General features: G+C 35.7%; 2 protein-coding genes across 12 annotated transcripts; both read right to left on the bottom strand.

The window, feature by feature from the left end:
• Positions 1-439: 439 nt before the first annotated feature.
• On the bottom strand, positions 440-4949 carry LOC123755472 (18S rRNA (guanine-N(7))-methyltransferase). Of its 2 annotated transcripts, none has more exons than XM_045738188.2 (7): positions 4672-4949; positions 4445-4482; positions 3689-3867; positions 2834-3027; positions 2425-2526; positions 1275-1375; positions 440-618 (listed from the first exon to the last, which is right to left on the bottom strand). In XM_045738188.2, the coding sequence occupies exons 1-7, from the start codon at positions 4711-4713 to the stop codon at positions 477-479; spliced, it is 798 nt and encodes a 265-aa protein (XP_045594144.2). In that variant the 5' UTR covers positions 4714-4949; the 3' UTR covers positions 440-476. The 2 variants fall into 2 exon arrangements, with proteins under 2 accessions (XP_045594144.2, XP_045594143.2); XM_045738187.2 differs by having other exon boundaries at positions 2425-2553; positions 4672-4938.
• A 1310-nt stretch (positions 4950-6259) lies between these two features.
• BBS5 (Bardet-Biedl syndrome 5 protein) lies at positions 6260-18387 on the bottom strand. Of its 10 annotated transcripts, none has more exons than XM_069327699.1 (10): positions 18254-18387; positions 16721-16960; positions 15411-15559; positions 14889-14938; positions 13938-14065; positions 12744-12879; positions 12049-12150; positions 11458-11649; positions 10934-11005; positions 6260-8801 (listed from the first exon to the last, which is right to left on the bottom strand). In XM_069327699.1, the coding sequence occupies exons 2-10, from the start codon at positions 16762-16764 to the stop codon at positions 8586-8588; spliced, it is 1089 nt and encodes a 362-aa protein (XP_069183800.1). In that variant the 5' UTR covers positions 16765-16960; positions 18254-18387; the 3' UTR covers positions 6260-8585. The 10 variants fall into 10 exon arrangements, with proteins under 10 accessions (XP_069183800.1, XP_069183798.1, XP_069183803.1 ...); XM_069327697.1 differs by having other exon boundaries at positions 18215-18372; XM_069327702.1 differs by having other exon boundaries at positions 16721-16930; positions 18215-18372.
• Between the last annotated feature and the right edge of the window lie 83 nt (positions 18388-18470).

Genomic DNA, 18470 nt, shown 5'->3' with positions numbered 1-18470 from the left:
GCATAAACAGGCGAGAGTGCCAGCACTAATATTTCTGTGTGCGCGCTCTAGACATGTCAGCTGCTGCATTAGTCTATGTTCGAGACAAAAGCTTGTACAGTATGGCAACCTAACCACAACACAGGCAGCAACTTTTAGGAAGAAACCCACCATGAATCTAACTGAGCAAATGTATCACAAAGGATGAATGTCAGGTTTGAAAAACTATACAAAATTCTTCCTTAGTGCATATGGCAAAATTCTACTAATCACCATAGGGCTATGACATTATCCCCAACATTAGTGATGCAGAACACTAGGTCTCGCATCATGTTCCAGAAGTCATCCACAAAACAGCCCCACCACATTACAGCACCAAAATTTCAGTAAATACACCCTTAGCAAAATCATTACTTAATTGTACACATATTTATAATGGTAAAATATCAAACAAACAAAATACTGTACACTATAAATTTACTGTAAAAATTTATACATTAGAATTTATCACTTCTCTTCCGGCCAGAATATTTGGAGTCAAGCCGCACCTCCTTGCCCTGCTTTCTTCGCCGTTCCTTTTTCTGCAAAATCCATACTCTTTTTGGCTGGCGACCACTACGAATCTGCTTCATGCGTTCCCTGGAAAAAATATGTATTCCTTTGTAATTCTTAAAATGATACATAACCAAAAACATTAGCACAATAATTTGAATTGTTTATATTGCAACATATCCTCTTTTCTATTTTAGTAAATATAACAAGTGGAGTCAACATACAAAAAGCAGATTGTTTGTCTCAAACAAATTATAGTCCATGCTTTGTACTACTAGTTTCAAGTAGGCCAGTACAAAAATATCAAATCACAGCTTCATATCCCATGCAGATGATACCAAAACCATCATGAAAATTCCTTTAGTAGAGACCAATGAAAAACTATAAAGATAAAATTTCATAAATAGGCAGTGTGTTGCAGCATATGGAGACATTTTTCGTTAAGAGTGAACTAAGGGTTGAATGCCATTGGAAGAATTTTGCACTTGGCAACAAGCATCAACAATCTAAGTGCTAATGAGGTATCCAGAAAAATTTGCAAAAACTTGGATATCTATGATTCTACAGACAACATTCATGGATTGTTTGGGCTACGTCATCATCTGAGAATTCATTAATTACTTTTTTCAACCATAGTCAAACATTTCCTACAAACTAACATTACACTACTTGGAAACTCTCAGGCTGCCAGTTTCCACTATAACTTTTTTTCACACTGACAATTTCCACTGTAGGTAACCCACCTCCGTTGATAGAGTGCTTGAGTGGTGTTGCTCCCGTCATCCTGTAAGCCACTGGGTAGTGAACCCCCTCCTGTCATCAGCACCAAGTATATTTTCTTAGCCTGTTATGAACAAATACATAATAATAATGATAATAATAATAAAATAATAATACTAATACTAATGAGAAAATACACTGAGACTATAGGTGGGCGCGAACCCCAGCATTGCCAGTCTCGTACTCTAACACTAGACCACTGGCAATGCCGGGGATGCAGGTTCGTGCCCACCTATAGTTCCAGTGGATTTTCTCATCAACATATATATCACGTTAATGTGATTTCTGTGTGTTAATAATAAAAATAATAATAATAATCTATACTGTAAGAGAGAACGCCTGTCCAATGTTGGAGGCGCGATGCTTGGAGCTAGCCTCACACATCTTTACAGGGAAAAAATGGTCTGTGGTACAGGAGAGACAAAGGATGTTCGAGGTAAACCCACATTAAATGCTTTAAGATATATTAGCTCCCATAGAGACCCCCCCCCCCATGAGATTTTTGTGAAGTGTGAAATGTTTGATTTGCTTCCCATACAGTTTTTAGTGATAATATATTTTGTGACAGAAGTGGGGAATGAAAAAGGAAACCAAGAGGCTGGAGACACCGGGGGGTTAAGATGAAGATGGGGAGAGACCCGAGTGCAGCCAAGTACCCCTTGTATACAAATGGAATTGTTTGTCTGTTGGATGGGGGTATAGGGAGAAAGAGGAAATTTGGGAGAGGGAATATGGAAAATGAGAGGGGATGTGGAAAGAAGGGGAAAAGAAGAGGGGGTGGAATGAAGGGTTTGGGGGGGGGGATAGACTATTCCAGGCACTTTTGGGTACTTCTCCTGGTAATCTATGGAGGCCAGATGTCTTGGGCTAGCCTCACCCAACTTTCCAAGATGAATCATGTTGGGTTGAGAAGTGTCATAAGCCAGTCAGAATCGGCCCAAGTGACATGCAGTCAAGAATATGAAATAAATTGGCTGGGAGAACTGATAAATTTTTAATCATACAGGAACCCAAATTAATATATTCTTTACAACCTAATTTTCTATGGCCTGATGCAAAAGGGAAAAAAAAAAAAAAAAAAAAATGTAAACAATAAGAGGTACAATAGGTTACCTTGGATGAGTTGGGATAGTCCACAACAAGACCCCCAGTAAATCCTGCCCGCATGGCCTGAGACACAATCAGCTCCACTTGTGAATCATTCTCAGGATAGAACTGAAATACAGCACGACTTCCTCGAGCCTATACAATACATGAATTAAAACAGCATCTCCTTGAAAAAAATTGTGATTTATATGAATTACAATTCCAAAATTTAAGTTCACATATCAATTACACCAGGCACCCTATACAATTCAAGTGTGTAAAAATGATCACAATTGGCATGTGTGCACAAATTCCGTTCCCTTACTATAGACTATATAAAATTTTTGGAGAAATGCTTGTAGCTTATGTACTTAAATGCAAATAGTGAGCAGCAAGCAATTTTGCATATACAGTATTGGAACAGCACAAGGCTTACCAGGCTTGCAAATAAAGACATGAAGAGCTTGTACAACCTCTTGGCTGGTTTGTGGTTGGCAGTGTCAGCGTAGCAGAGCCATTGGATGGCTGAAATGCTGATGGCTCCATCAAACATCCCAGCACGGAAAGGAACACCATGACCCATGTCTGCAAGCATCATATCACCATCTACTTCTCTCTCCAGGGCTGTGTCTGGGGATACAATTGCCATCTTAATCCACAGATGGAAATAAAGTTTGTATATAATACAAGGAAATTGATACACTCAGTATGCCAGGAATATGACCTATACATAATAAAATCATAATGATGTGATATATCTAGGAGAAAATCTCTGGAACAAGAAGGTAGATTCCAATTAGCTTAGTGCCTCAAAATTCCTTGCGAGTTTGGGTGGACTCCAGGTTGTGTTACTTTTAGCTTATTGTGATCCACAGGCAACGTGTACACCTAGTGCCCTCTGTAATCCTTTTGTGCTACCGCTCACAGGATGAATATGGGGTGCACAATAAACTAGCTGCCTCTGATGGCAACAATAAAAAAATCTAGTGCGACCCTAGACTGTCAGGATGAATAATTACATCTGGTAACCAACAAGAGATATAACACTAAAGGTAGATCTTGATTCTTGTAGATACAGATATATAACAAAAGAGGGGAAATGAGGCATTACACAAAGGCACAGGCTGTGCACACAAGACATATGTGTTGTGAGAATTATAGCTGAAGGGCGCATAGAAGTGTGTAGTAGTATTTTAGATTCACAAAGTCTGGACGAATCTTATGACATTAGATTTTAATGTTGAAGTAGAGATCACAAAACCTGATATAATGCAAAAATATTAAAATTCACCTAACATGGCTGAAGATATATCCATGCCCACCCACATGTGCCCTTGCTCTGTTATGGTTTCACCAGAGAGGCCCGAACCACATCCCAGGTCCAGTAGCAGGGCGGTTGTGTCATCTGGGAGGGCCAGCAGCTCCATGGCGCGTGCTGTGCATTTTTCTTGGACTTCAATCACTCGAGAACTGTTATAAAGAACACTTTTTTAGTAAAATTAAATAACCAATTTTTACAATTGAACAAGAGGTAGTTTGGTATATGCAAGATGTCACAAGATGCAGATGCTGTTGTCTTCAAGCATAGTATGTTTACCCTTTTCCTATTTCTGCCCAAAACACTATGCATGTTAGTGTAAGTTTTCAAGAATGTAAGAACACCAATGTTATGTACATGTACTATCACAACCCAATACTGTACCTTAATCTTTTAAGACCCTAACAACTTTACCAATATTACATTAGCAGTCACCGTGGCACAGTGGCAAGACACTCGCCCCACTCTTCGCGAGCGCTTTGGCCGTATCCTGACTGGACACCAATCCATAACTGTAGCCTCTATTCAACCAGCAATGAATGGGTACCTGGTTGTTAAACAATTTTGCGGTCGTATTCCGGGGAAAAATTAGGATTAAGGACCTGCCTGAAACGCTATGCGTGCTACTGGCTGTACAATAATGTAAGAACTCTGTATATCTAAATAAAACTAATATATAGTTTATGATTACTAGTGTTCCACTTTTATGCCTTTTAAGAGAATACTTACTTTTGAGTGTACTTGCGAGCTTCATCAACTCCATAATACTGGAAAAGAGAGAGAGAGAAATATCACCAAATTGATCAAAATTGTTCACATGAGCACCGCTCAGTCATGCTCCCTTGATCACACTTCAAACTGTAGTTTAGGAGGACAAGTGTATAAGAGGTTACTGGGAGGGAGGGGCGTGGGGGGCGAGCCCCACAATGTGAGGAGAGAGAGGCTGAGAGTCTTACCACTTGAGGCGGCGCCTGCAGCTCGGGCCTCCTCGACGACATCTTCCTCGCCACTGTCAACACTGAGACAGGTCGCTTAGTACACAACACCGTTCACCAGCGGATTATGAAACCAAATTACCCTAACATAGCTCAGTGCAACCTAACCTAGCTCAACGCAACCTAACTTAGCTCAACGCAACCTAACCTATCCAACTGAGCCCAATACATCCTAACCTAACACTGCCAAGCATAACACAATATACGCTTTGAACGAAGAGAAAGAGAAAACGCGCTTGGAATGGTGTGGTGTGAGAAGCGACCAGACCCCGTCAACACCACCACGTGCGCCCTCACACCTTTCCAAAACTATAAGCCACTTTTAATAAAACAAAACAAAAATTCTTCAAATACAAATCTAACATTACAAAAGACAGATGGTACAAAATTATTATAATTCATAATAATAATTGCCTGAAACGCTGTGCGTACTAGTGGCTTTAGGCATAGTATATACCAGCTCTATCTACAAATTCAACATTCATTTTTTAAACGTTTTATATATTTATATACACAAGAAAATCCATTCTTGTACAGCCAGTAGCACGCATAGCGTTTCTGGCAGGTCCTTAATCCTATGTTCTCCGGAATTAGACCTTGCCAAATCGTTTAACAACCAGGTACCCATTTTACTGTTGAGTAAACAGGGGCTACTTGCAACGCCAAGTAAATTCGTAAATTCTTACCAGCCAGAATACGAACCCAGGACAAAGCACTCCCGAAACGCCAGGCGAGCTTGCCACTACACCACGGGGACTACATACATTGTAACTTATTTTGCATGTATGTACTTTTACATGAATAAAAATTATTATTATTGGATGTACCAGGCAGTGCCTGGGATAGTCTCTCTCTCCTGCATCTTCCCCTTTCCCACTCTCCTCTTTTTATTTTTCGCCACCCTTTCTTCCTGGTCTGGCTTTCAATTTTGAACAGACATTTCCATATAATATACAGTATATAAATAACTGTCATTCATAAAATACCTTGTAACGACTAATGCATTCTATGTAGATCAAACATCCAAAGATTTGAAATTTAGAATTTCACAACACATCCTGTAAGACATGGCCAATTGTCTAATACTTTGTTCATTTGTCAGAAAACTTTCACCAAATTGATTGAGAGAGTTCTTCTTCAATAACTAATTGTAAAATCTTTGTCAACAGAAACATTATTCAATCTGCTTTACCACAGATCACAGAACCTTACAATTTGAACATTAGTAATGGTTGATATAATTTTGATCAATTTTTGATTGACCAATTAAAAAAAAGATTTAAGCAAGATCATTAATACAATTATCTCATTAGTACTGTTGAAAGCCTATTTGCAGCTCCTATTTATATCCATCCAAACTTATTCATATGTTTAACCTATGCTTGAAACTTTCAAGCATAGTTTTACTTGATGGGAAACTGTTTCACTTGATGGGCTTTGGCTTAATTTAAACCACTTATTTTCACCACTTTGATCTGGCACTTTATATTTTCTTAATAACGGTATAAATAAATGCATAACAATACCATAGGTGAAGGAAAATCCAGTATGCTGGTGTTTGTGTAATTATATTAAAGTATATACTGTACATATACACAAGAATATATAGGCCTACACACATCAGTTACACCCACATCTGCATGCATTCCCACATTAATACACTAAATTGAATGTTAATTTCTATTGATTACATTTTATTCATTTGTTGTCACATAGTATATTAGAGTGTAGCAACTACATCAGAAATTCTGTAACAGCTACAGTACTTCCACACATGTCAGCACATTTCTCAGAATCAAGTACAGTATTTTCCTATAACCAATCACTCAATAAGCAGTGTTGATCCAAACAGTCAGGTGGATGAGAATATAAGACTGTGACTACAGCATTGAAATCTTTCTCACAACAGAGCAACCAGCAACATAATTTCTTACCAGCTCATTCCTATTACACTACACTATTTCGTGTTTGTCTTGTCCTCTCCAATACTCTGCTGAAACTGTCTGTACATTAAATGACAAACTTGAACACAAAAGAGGTGTTAAGTCTGCAGACATAAACAATGCTCTCTTATGTCATGTTATGGACTCTAATAATTGTAAAGATTGGCCATCTTCTAAAATAATCTTTCCTGCTTCTAGTTTTCACAGACGCTATGTTGTTGAATCAGCTCTGGTATACAACATACCCAACATGAACCTTAGTCCTGACTTTGTTGCTGTTGACTCTTCCCTTTCACAGAACTTCGTTAAATACTCCAACCTTTTTAACAAACAAGACCTGACTTAAGCCTACCCATTTTACTTTTTCTTACTTTCCTCTTATTCTTACCTCATCCCACTCTTCTTTCATCCCATTTGTACCTTTTATCCTATTCTTACTTTTACTTTACTCTTACCTTCTTCTCTTACCTGTTCCCTGCCTCACTCTATTTCCTTATTTATTGGTCTGTTCCTTCCTTTCTTCCTCACACACAACTTGATAATGATTCAGGACGGAGCAAAATGACATCGTTTCTCCATCTTCTGATGTGTGGTTTGGTCATCACCCTCCCTGACTGTCATGTACTACTACTTAGTGACCAGGATGGATCTTGTCTTTGAGAGATTTCAAGAGGAATAGTTCAGAAATATTCACAAACAGTCTGAGAGGTGGAAATAGCTTATGTAAAATATCATTCACTTGTGACATTAACGTACTTTTCTCATGTGCATCTGTCGACTAGGTATTTTAATTGTCAGCACATCTAAGCTATTTTAGCACTGTATAATTAAATAAGAAAAACAGTTTATTAATGAAAAAACATAATAACACACCAAACACATATTAAGTTCTTAAATTTCAATTTGTTTTTGAAAAAAAAAAAAACACTAAGGCTTAGAACTGAACCTGATCATTATCTGATAGGTATATTTTTCTGCAACAAAACATGCATAGATGCAAATATTATTTTTCCTAAAAACTTCTATTTACTATACAATAAAAATATATTATTATTTATATAAATATTCTTCAAACTTCTACCTTCAATGACCCAGTATAAGAAACTAATTAATGGCACTTAACCAAAGAAAAGGTGATAGAATAAATGACTATAAACATAATAACTTTCATTCTTAAATTATTAATATAAGCCTCTTTACAATTAACAATTACTATTATCACTATTATGATTAGTTTTATGCAATATTGAAATGTGAACATTGTAATTATTAAAATGGTTATTGCAATGTTCTACTTGTCTACCCTTACTCATTTAATATCTCTAATATCCACTACCAGTATAGAAAAGAAAGGCTGGTATAGGGCAGACGTGCTGAATGAATGTGTGAGAAAGTGGGACTTGAAAAGTGCATAGCACACAGAATGTGATGGAGAACAAGGTTAAGTGGCAGTATATTGTGATGGAGGTATTCCATGTGCATTGTATTATAGTAAATACAAGAAGCACTGTGCAACTAATCTTTCATGGTAGTCCCGCCAGACACATGACAAAACTGCGACGTTATTACAACGTTCAAACAAGTTTTAACACCTAACAAGTTGTAACAACTAATATAGCAAGTTGTAACAATGTTCTAATACGTCATAAAAACGTTATAACAAGATGTAACAACTTTGTTACAAGTTGTAACAAGCCAAAAATTGGGACAGTTACGGTGTGTGTCTGCAGGGATGGTGTGCTGTTGTGAATTATTTATTATGTGGTGATTACACCATCCAAAATAAAAAATATGAAGATATTTTGAATATCTTTAGCACCCTAAAGATATTCAAGGGGATATTCCTAAACTATATCCCTTTCTTTTTACTTAGTGCTGATGATTTCTAACTTCATGAAAGTTTAAAGTAACAATTATGAATAAGGAAATAATCTAGCTTGGTATAACTTCCCACAAAGTTTGTAAGGTATACCCATCCTTCAGCTTTTCAATGGCCAATCCTAATTCACTTGAATATACTGGTTCCCTGTCCTGGTGATGACCATCTGCAAGATATGCTGCCAGAACGTCAGCTGTGTCGCTCACACTTTCGTCAATCTCAGCTTCGTCCTCACTTGGTAAATCTAGATGCTCCTCATCTGTAGATGGCTATTGTTAAAAAAAAAAAAAACTTAGTATATTCTGTAGTGTACACATTGTGTGTGTGTGTGTAAAATATAGAAATAATAAAATAAAAAATAAGTAAATAAATAGTGTTATATTTAAGTAATAAGTAATAAGTAAATAGTTTATAGTAATAGCATTGTATGTACTAGCTCTATCTATAAATTCATCAATACAGTATTTGTATCACCCCTTGTATGTATGTACTTTACCTGAATAAACATTTGAATTTGAATTTGATTTTTTTGAGTGTTTTTGTACATAGAGTATAATGGTTGGTATAAGAAGAGGGCTGGGGTTACAGCCAGACTATGATTATAATAGGATCTGGCTATATGTGCAGTAATGAAATAATATGTGTAACCCTCTTACTGTAATAGGTGTCATAGTTTTCCATAGTAAGTCATAGACTTTCGGCGTCATGGAGAGGGGGGACCTTCTGCATGGGTGACAGCTTCTTCCCTGTATCAACCTACCCTGGCTTTGCTCCCTGGAGAGGCCACTCCAGACCAACAAACAGAGTGCAACTCCATAGTCTCTTGAGACTGATGGATGCATACTACTAGTTTCCCATTCTCAGAGACAGGAAGCCTGTTAGACTTATCTAGGTCCCCCTAGGCCAATGACTAACCTATCCAGGATGCAATCCACATCTGACTAAATTCTTGGTACAGGTACTTATTTACTAATACATGAACAGAGGCATCAGGAGAAAGGAAATAAGCAGCACAAATATCTTGTCCTGCCAGACAAATGAATCAGGCCATGCAGAATGAATTTGTATACCTTATCCTTCTCCTGATGCTTCTGTTTACTTATTAGTAAGTACTAGTATGTACCCAGGTGTAAGGCTATGACTGATTATCCCCAATATGCAACCACAAACAGTTGCCAAACTCACAGGTACAGTACTTATTTACTAACAAGTGAACAGAGGCATCAGGAGTAAGGAATGTGCACAAGCACCTCATCCTGCCCGGCAATTGAGCCTTGACATGTAGGACAAGACACATGCACACTATAGCATGTTTGCATACAACATGCTCCTTTTCCAGTACTGTAAGTAGTGTTATACAATATATGGATTAGCTATGCACATAATTCCTGCAAAAAAATATTGCAAACATAGTTACAATATACTTACCAGTATCTAAACTAATTAGAAAAATGGTAATTGTAACTTAAATTTTTAACAAGAGTATTTCCTTGAACTAATGTAATATTTATTTAGCAAGAGTTTGATGCAAAACCAAGTAAATCTGATGAAGTATAGAACTATATCTGATGAAGTATAGAAGTTCATATTACCCCTATAACATGAATATGTTAAACAGATGATGACTTTCCAAATAAACATAGATATACATGTATGTCTTGGTTTTGCCACACATCTTCAGGCAAATATAGAAAATATTCATCAGTCATGAAACAGAAATAAAACTACTGAAGGTCTTGAAAGAATGTGGATCATGAAAACAAAACAAAAAAGAATTTAAGATTGATCTACTGTTTCAGACTGATGATGTATGAAATTCACAATAATAAAATTGCATCGACTTCATGATTTAAATTAAAAGTTACGTGGAAGCGAAAATATTAGGTTAAAAGATAGTGTGTGTGTGTATGCATGCAAAAGATGTAATATGAATGGCTACCAACAGGTATATTGTGGTATGGCATTGAGCAACACCTTACAGTAATACTCAAGTTGCAAAGGTAAGAAACTGTAAATTTCAGAGATACATAGATGTAATGACACTATATATATTTTAAGGTTATACAAATTTTATACCCAATCTTTCAAGGCTTCTCAGCTTGTGTGTTGCAAGAAATAGAATGTTCATGTTTTTCATGACTTATTTAAGACAAATTTTGTATAAGTGGTAAAGTATGAAATACTGTCTATTGTATTTACTTAATAACTTAATAAAATTTCTCCCAAATATATATATATGATGAAAAATATAGAGAGAAGTGCTGTTCATGAGGTATGAAGGGAGTAGGATAAAGAAATAGTTATTATCCAATCTCCAAACAACCTTTAAATGCTCTAGCATGAACATTAGTAGTACTAGCAAGCTTTATTGATGCTAGAATGAAGTGCAATGTTTGCCTACCTGGTCTGCATTGACCAGTAAATATGCTCGAGGAACCGAATTCATATTTATACCACCAAAACCCAGGAAATCCTGGAAAAGTACTTCATATGTCATAGTCATTTAACTAGATTTTATGTGCTGACCAAACCACACACTAGAAAGTGAAGAGACGACGACAATCGGTCTGTCCTGGACCATTATCAAGTTGATCCAGGACGAACCAAAACGTCGTCCTCTCTTCACTTTCTAGTGTGTAGTTTGGTTAACATTTTTCAGCCACGTTATTATGACGCCTCATCTGCATGTAGATTTTATGTAATTTGAACTTGATCTTACACTGAAAAATTATACATTTAATCTGAAAAACTACTGACACTATTTTATAAATAAATGAACACTACTAATATACAAAAAAGTAAACTCCAATTTATATTTCATAATAAATGTACTGTACCACACTGTACTAAACAATTTATATATACGTGTATATTAAACAAATAAGTTGTAAATGACATTTAATTATGTTACAGATGAGTGTGTACCTTATCCTGCAGAACAAACTCCACCCCAAAGACTGGACACTGGGAGTACACACTGTACAGTGCATTGATCTCTTTGTGAACCTCATGTAGCTTCTCCAGGGGATCAATTCTGAACCCCAACACGTATCCTCCACTTGGTTCTGAGCTCTCAATTACTAATGCCATTCCAAACTTAGATTCCCGCACTTTTACCTAAAGGAGAATACAGTATGGAAATACAGCAGCAGATAAAGTTTATTAAAGTTCCAAATATATTATTTCAACTTTATACAGTATATGTTTTAAGAAACTAAATATAAAACTATTGAATTTCCTCACTAGATAAAATACAGTACTGTATTTTAAAATACCATCTACCTTTTAAAAATGTAAGAAAAGTTATAGTGTATTTTAATAAATCATAAAATAAAAATAAATGTATAATACTGTACCCTACTGTAGCTGTGAGTTCCATTAAATCATTATGTATATAATGGTTTTAAAATATGTGATTGAATTGGCATACCACAACAACAAAGGTATGAAAAATTTATACATTATTGAAAAATGATAAGTTAAAAGGACAGTAGTTAAATATGCATGCTCACTTACAGATGCGATTTGCAGAAATGGGAGTGATATATTGAATAATTCGTTCATATTAGCGAACCATACAAGCCGCACATTCGTGATGATGAAAGTCCCTAAGTTGCCCTGTTGGGAAAAATATAATGTTAATATTTAGACTCTAGGCTACATTCTGTGCCTCAAATACATTTAAATGCCTCAATCCTTCTTAAGAACTCCTTAATGAGCAAACAAAGTTAAAATTAACATTTAAGATGATACACATAGATAGAAAAAACACGATACTGTACTAAAAAAATGAATAATAAGGTGAATTAGAAATGTAGAGCGCTTTAAGAAAAATGATTAATTAGCTAAAAGCAGAAAATAAAACACGTCTGTAGTTGAATGAGATATCATAATAAAAGTATAAATATTCTTAAGCAAGAAACTGATAGTATGGTACGACATAAAACTCTGGAGATATTGTAGAGTAAAAGACCAGCATTGAATGTAATGAAATGTCTCTATGGTAGAGCTTTGGTGGCTGCCTGAAGCCTTCTCGCTCAGATAGTATTTGGTAGGCCAAACAGGACTTTATAACTGATGTTAATCAGTAGTGGAAAGCCATCTCAGAGATAGCTTCAGGGAGCCACTTAAGGGCTCATGCCAGAAATATTTTTGATAGAATACAGAGAGTAGGGAATGCTACGGAAACTGTTCTTCTATGATAATCATACCTGGTCACTAGATAAGTTCCAGACGCCATTCACACGAGAAAATATTTGTTCTTGTGGCAAGATCCTCAGCTGTTTATTCTGGATGATAGCGCCACGTAGTTTCAACTCGCGATACATCTTAGAGGAAGTGTAAGCCCTGTTGAGTTATTGTCCTAATTTGATTATCACTTAAAATTCTCTAATGCTCAGGTTGCATAAGCAAAGTGTAAAGTTGGTTTTATATACATAAAATATCACATCTAATCCTTAGTCAGGTCAAATTCAGAGTGTGCAAATTTGAACCTCCTTCATCCTGTTTTAATGCAAAATTTTGAACTGAAAATCAAACACCATATTATGACTCCTTCCATTATATTCTTATGTGATGTCTTATTTCACACAATTTTCAACTTTTGCTGTACCACAAAATATCCCCATGGAGATTCTGAATGTAATGATGAGTTTAGCAAAAGTTAAAATATGTAACTTGAGAAAAAGAACTATACTACCTCCCTCAGTCCACTCAAAGACATGAATGAACAGGATGAGGGAATGGAAAACTAAAATATTCTAGATACTGTAGAGTGTGTTTACAATTTTTGCAAGACTTGACAGGGCAATTGAAATATTTTTCTACCAAATCCAATACAAAAAGTATTTTGATGTTTGGGAGAATTGTATAATTTGTACAGTATTTATCTGTTAACAGTACAGGCCAAATGTTTGGTAGCTGCAAAATCTGCATCTGAAATGGAGGAAACAAACCCCTGCTAATTTAATTTTAACTAATAGCCAACTGACCTACCCGGTCACCTTCCAGTGCTAAGCTAGTGGACAAGTCTGATCTGGCAACCTGACACCATTAACCTCACCAAGTAATCCTACCTGCAAAAACATTTATAATTTAGTATACTACGAAACAGGAACTTCATTGTGACAAAAGCAAACAAATTAAGGCATTTCAAAAACATAAAAAAGCACTTTTCTGAAAAAAAGTTATTTGGTTTCTTCTTAGGGTAAGGATTTGCTGAGTTCACAGTAAAGGGCCAGGTATATTGAGGAATACATACCTTACACAGTTTAAAATCCAATTGTATTAATCATAACGACTGTACTGTACTGTATAATAGTTTAACTTTAAAAGACAAACACCTAATCATTCTCATGCACTGAGCTTTCATTTGTTAGTTCCTTTATAAAAAGAACAGTACTTACTTATAAACTCCCATAACTGATGTGAAGAGCCTCGGGGAACCCGGGACAAGATTTGTAAAGATAAACTCAAATCTTGTGTTGTTCGCTTTTGTAAGAATATACAGAGCCTCTGTTAGTCCTCTCAGTTTCTGAAACACGATCAAATATAAAAAATATATGTACTGTATATAATCTTCATCATTATTATCCTTTTCCCACTTTGTGTTGTGGAGGCATCAGCCTGGAGGAAAATAGAAAAGCAGGACTGAAAAGCTGCCAGAAATGCTAGTGGCTTTACAAGAATGTAAAAACTCTTGTATACAAAAATACAAAATGTTGAGGGGAATAGACAGGATAAACAAGGACTGCTGTGTACACAAATCAAATCAAAGACTGGTTAAATACAAAACATAGATTGTGATACACTGTGAAGTGTATGGCTTAATTACTTTAATAATTAGTTTTATTAATTTGTTATGCACTCCATAAATTTATATGCAAGAAAACTTTTGTACCATACAATAAAAATACAGAATGAAATGATAATTTTTGAGTTGGTCTCTTGGTTGCATCCTGAGCCAGTGGCTAATTTGTCCATTTAAATCAATGTACAGTACATACACAAGGCTCTGTTCACTAATCTCTCCACAAAGACAAGTATCATTTCAAATGGTCTCACCATGCAAATATGGAGAGCTAGACTTCTCAGTCAACCACCGACTCGTGCCAAGATTCAATCAGCATTTATGCAGCCACCTATGAACCTGTACATCTCGTCAAATCTTTGGTGGCTTTGTTTACATTTATTAATCACTTTATGAGCTCTGAAGCACTAGGGGCTGCTTATAACAATAACCACATTTAATTGGGATCTTTTGATGCTTGTAAGCAGTTTAATAAATATAAACAAAGCCATCAAATATAAATATGGAATCTATAAAATGAACTACAGTAAACAATACAGAAACTTACTGAATTGACTGTCTTTGTTGTAATATTTATTATGCAGTTCAAACCAACAGCTGGAAAAACAAACTAGTATCAATATTTACAAAAGCACTGTGGAAAGTATGAGAGAAAATAGGTAAGGAAAGACTACTGACTTTTCCCAGAATGTAACCCACAACAGTTATCTGGTACCTACAGTATTTTCACTGCTAAGTAAACTCTTCGTTGCGAGCTGATTATGTACACCACTGAAATACTATATAAAGAATATATATATACAGTAAATACATTGTCTTAACTGAATTTATCTTTCCATCAGGCTCTCTGCCAATTTCCAATAAAACACTACAGTTTTAGCTAACATGTTATAAAACACCTATGCAGTGACATCTTCATGGAATTAAAATACGAGAACTGCTTCTAAACGTAACACACATGAACATATTTTCCAAAAGTATACAAAGGTATCCCTTATCTTAGCAACAATATTTATAAACTGACTGGAAGTTAAAGAGCAACTCCTGTTAAAACACTTTGAAAACTCACAGAGTGACACCCGAGGCATGTTCATGGAGTACCAAAGCAGCCGCAGGTTTGTAATGATGAATCGTCCACGGTCTCCCGAGTTTCCTTTGGTGTCTTCAACAGATTCCAGTTTGTCAATAATTCGCTCACCAGACCTCATTTTCATCTGTCTAAGATCACAACACAGATAATACTATACAGTGCTGTATAAAGTTACAGTATGTTAACGGGATCGAGAATTTTTGGGTTCAATTTAAATTTGTATGGGATTCAATAAAACCTGGTTTATCACAAAATTTGCCCGAATAAAAAATATCCTTCATTTCTTAAAACTGATAAACAATAGCTACATAAAATACACGAGTACTTAATTCCCATAAATTTTGGCATCCTTATATTTAAGCGTATACATTTTTGCAAGTTAAAAGCATCATAATACTGGACAGCATAACATATACAAAATAATCTTTACTCAACAGATTACAAAATGGGGGAATGCTTTTAACTATTCACATACTAAGAATTCCAAGTTACTGTATTAATATTTATAATACTATTACCAAACAACAAGGTAGACTGCAGGATGACCTAAATCTTTCTCCATAAAAGACCCAAGTTGAGCTAATATGTGCTACAACAGTTTCATTCTATACAAGTTTATATGAGAATAATAAATGACCTTCCATATGTACATGTGAAATATGAAGAAAAGGAAAGAGCAATGGGATGGAAATAAGAACAGAAAGTGGCTGCATAATACAGCTTTGTTAAATTATTTGGACAATCCCATAAGGTAAACTTACTGGGGACACCTAAAACATATATAGTATACTGTACATATATATAAATAACAGTCATGACAACTTACCATCGACCTCTTATTGGCATATAATACTGTACTTAAGTACTTCCTCCTGTATGTAACATCCCTAAACTACAGTATGTTTTGTCATAGTAAAATCTATTTGCCAGCACTATCAAATTTGATAGACCATGGATATCGTGTAAAAAAAAAAAAAAAAAATGGATAAAATAGTTGGAAAGCATTGAGTAGCACATACTGGACAGTCTACTTTAAAGAGCCTCATGATTTGATGTTCAACAATATCATGTTTGAGAACATTACCCAGATCCTTTTCACAAAATTCACATATGGAGTGCTCAGAACTGGTATACAGTATTCATTACCTACAGCTACCTGCCATAGGTGATGGTAGCCCAACCTGACTTTGGCAAGTGCCAGAATCATGTTACTATTTTTCATTCTCAATTTTGCTCAACATGATTATCATATCACAAACTTTTAAAGCAAATTACAGTACTGTACTTACTGTGGAGTAATATCGAAGCGAACATCTCTGTCTTCCCACAGCATGCTTGTATTTAATTTTCCTCTTGTCTGACTGGAGAAAAAGCAACCGCCACAGGCCTACACGGTCCTTGATCTTTATAGTGTATGTAACCTGTGAGTGTTTCTTCTGTTTCTTATGGTCGCTGTATCTGCATAATTGCAGGATGATACTGTACAGTACTGCCAAGGACTGCAGATTTAAAGTACAGTAGGTTGAGGACTGCCATTCAATGTGCACAGCAAGGAATGACAAAGATTAAAAAGTATTAATAGTTATTCCTCTTACCTCCTTCTTAAAGTCCCCCCCCCTTTCAATACCTGCTCTTGTTAACACACAGGTAAGTCTGAATATACAGAGGATGCATATTAAAGGGAAAAATAAAGTCACTGATGTGTAAAGTGTTTCAGGCAAAAAAAAATAATTGTTAAAATTTTTATAGGTATAATGTAGTAAGCAATACTAAATGAGAAGTACTCTAACACATTAGCTCGCAGCATATTGATGAAAAGGACCCTGGAGTCAGAAACCATTATTCATTTAAAATTGAATATGTAGGAAAAGCAGTAAAAAACAGCTAATAAAATCCAAAGAATAATTAAGTATACTAACAAAAAATCTTTCCTGAGCTAAGTCTCGTATCAGGAATGGTTGAGAGCCACATGGCTAACAACATTGCAAACCAGTCATGACAAAGCAGATCTCATTGAAACTTTGAAAATACTAATACTGAACAATATGTTGATTTGGATTTTTTTTTTCCAGGTTAGATACAACACAAACAAGGAGCAAAGGTTTCCAGCTCAACAAGCCACAATGTAGGACTGAGAACAGGAGATGCCTTTTCACCCACAGGATTATAAACCCATGGAACTGCCTACCTGCCGAAGCCATAAATGCCAAATCTCTGTTGAATTTTAAAATCTAGCTCATTAAAATCATAAGGACAAATGAGAGGAGCTTCGACAAGCCACCCACTTCTTGTCCTCGTCAGTGCCACTAGTGTTGGTGGCCCTCATGTAAATTCAGGTTATACATGCAAGATGTTCAAGAAATTTTGCAAATGATACACTATAAAAAGATGAAACAATGTTGACAGGCACAGACTACTTTTTTTTTCTTTTTTTTTTTTTTTTGAGATATATACTACATTATAAAAGCTGTAGTTTTAGCAACAGCACAGATATATTATTTAACATTAATAATACTGTAACAGCAAGACAACGTGTACTTAAGTCATGGGGTTAAGTCAGAGTGGGAAAATGTTGAAAGTGGAGTGCCTCAAGGCTCTGTCTTTGAACCTCTGTTGTTTATAATATATATAAATTATTTAGATGTCGCCGATTTGATATAAATGATTTGTTTTTGTCGTCGTAATATAAAATGGATATAAATTCACTTGAACGTGTCCAGTGTAGAATGTAAGAATTCTTGTATATATAAATAAATAAAAAATAAAGCAACTGATCTTCTAACTTGCACATGTTTGTACCGTGTACAACACCAATTACACACTCCTGGATGATGAGCTTGATAAAAACTTGAGAAAGGTGCCACAAGGTGTCACATGGTGCCACAAAGTGCCACAAGGTGCCACAAGGAACAGCGTCCAGAGTTGTGTTTACCAAACAGCAGCTGACGTTGCCATGGTAACCATTGCGGGCTCCTCCTGCTCACTCTAAACATTCATAAATTTGAACTTTTTGAATTCAAAATTGGTATTTTCTCAACT

Source organism: Procambarus clarkii, chromosome 20, assembly GCF_040958095.1.
Source record: "Procambarus clarkii isolate CNS0578487 chromosome 20, FALCON_Pclarkii_2.0, whole genome shotgun sequence".
NCBI classification, from domain to species: Eukaryota; Metazoa; Arthropoda; class Malacostraca; order Decapoda; family Cambaridae; genus Procambarus; species Procambarus clarkii.
The sequence above is the reverse complement of the archived record's forward strand: the minus strand, read 5'-3'. Positions and strand labels throughout refer to the sequence as shown.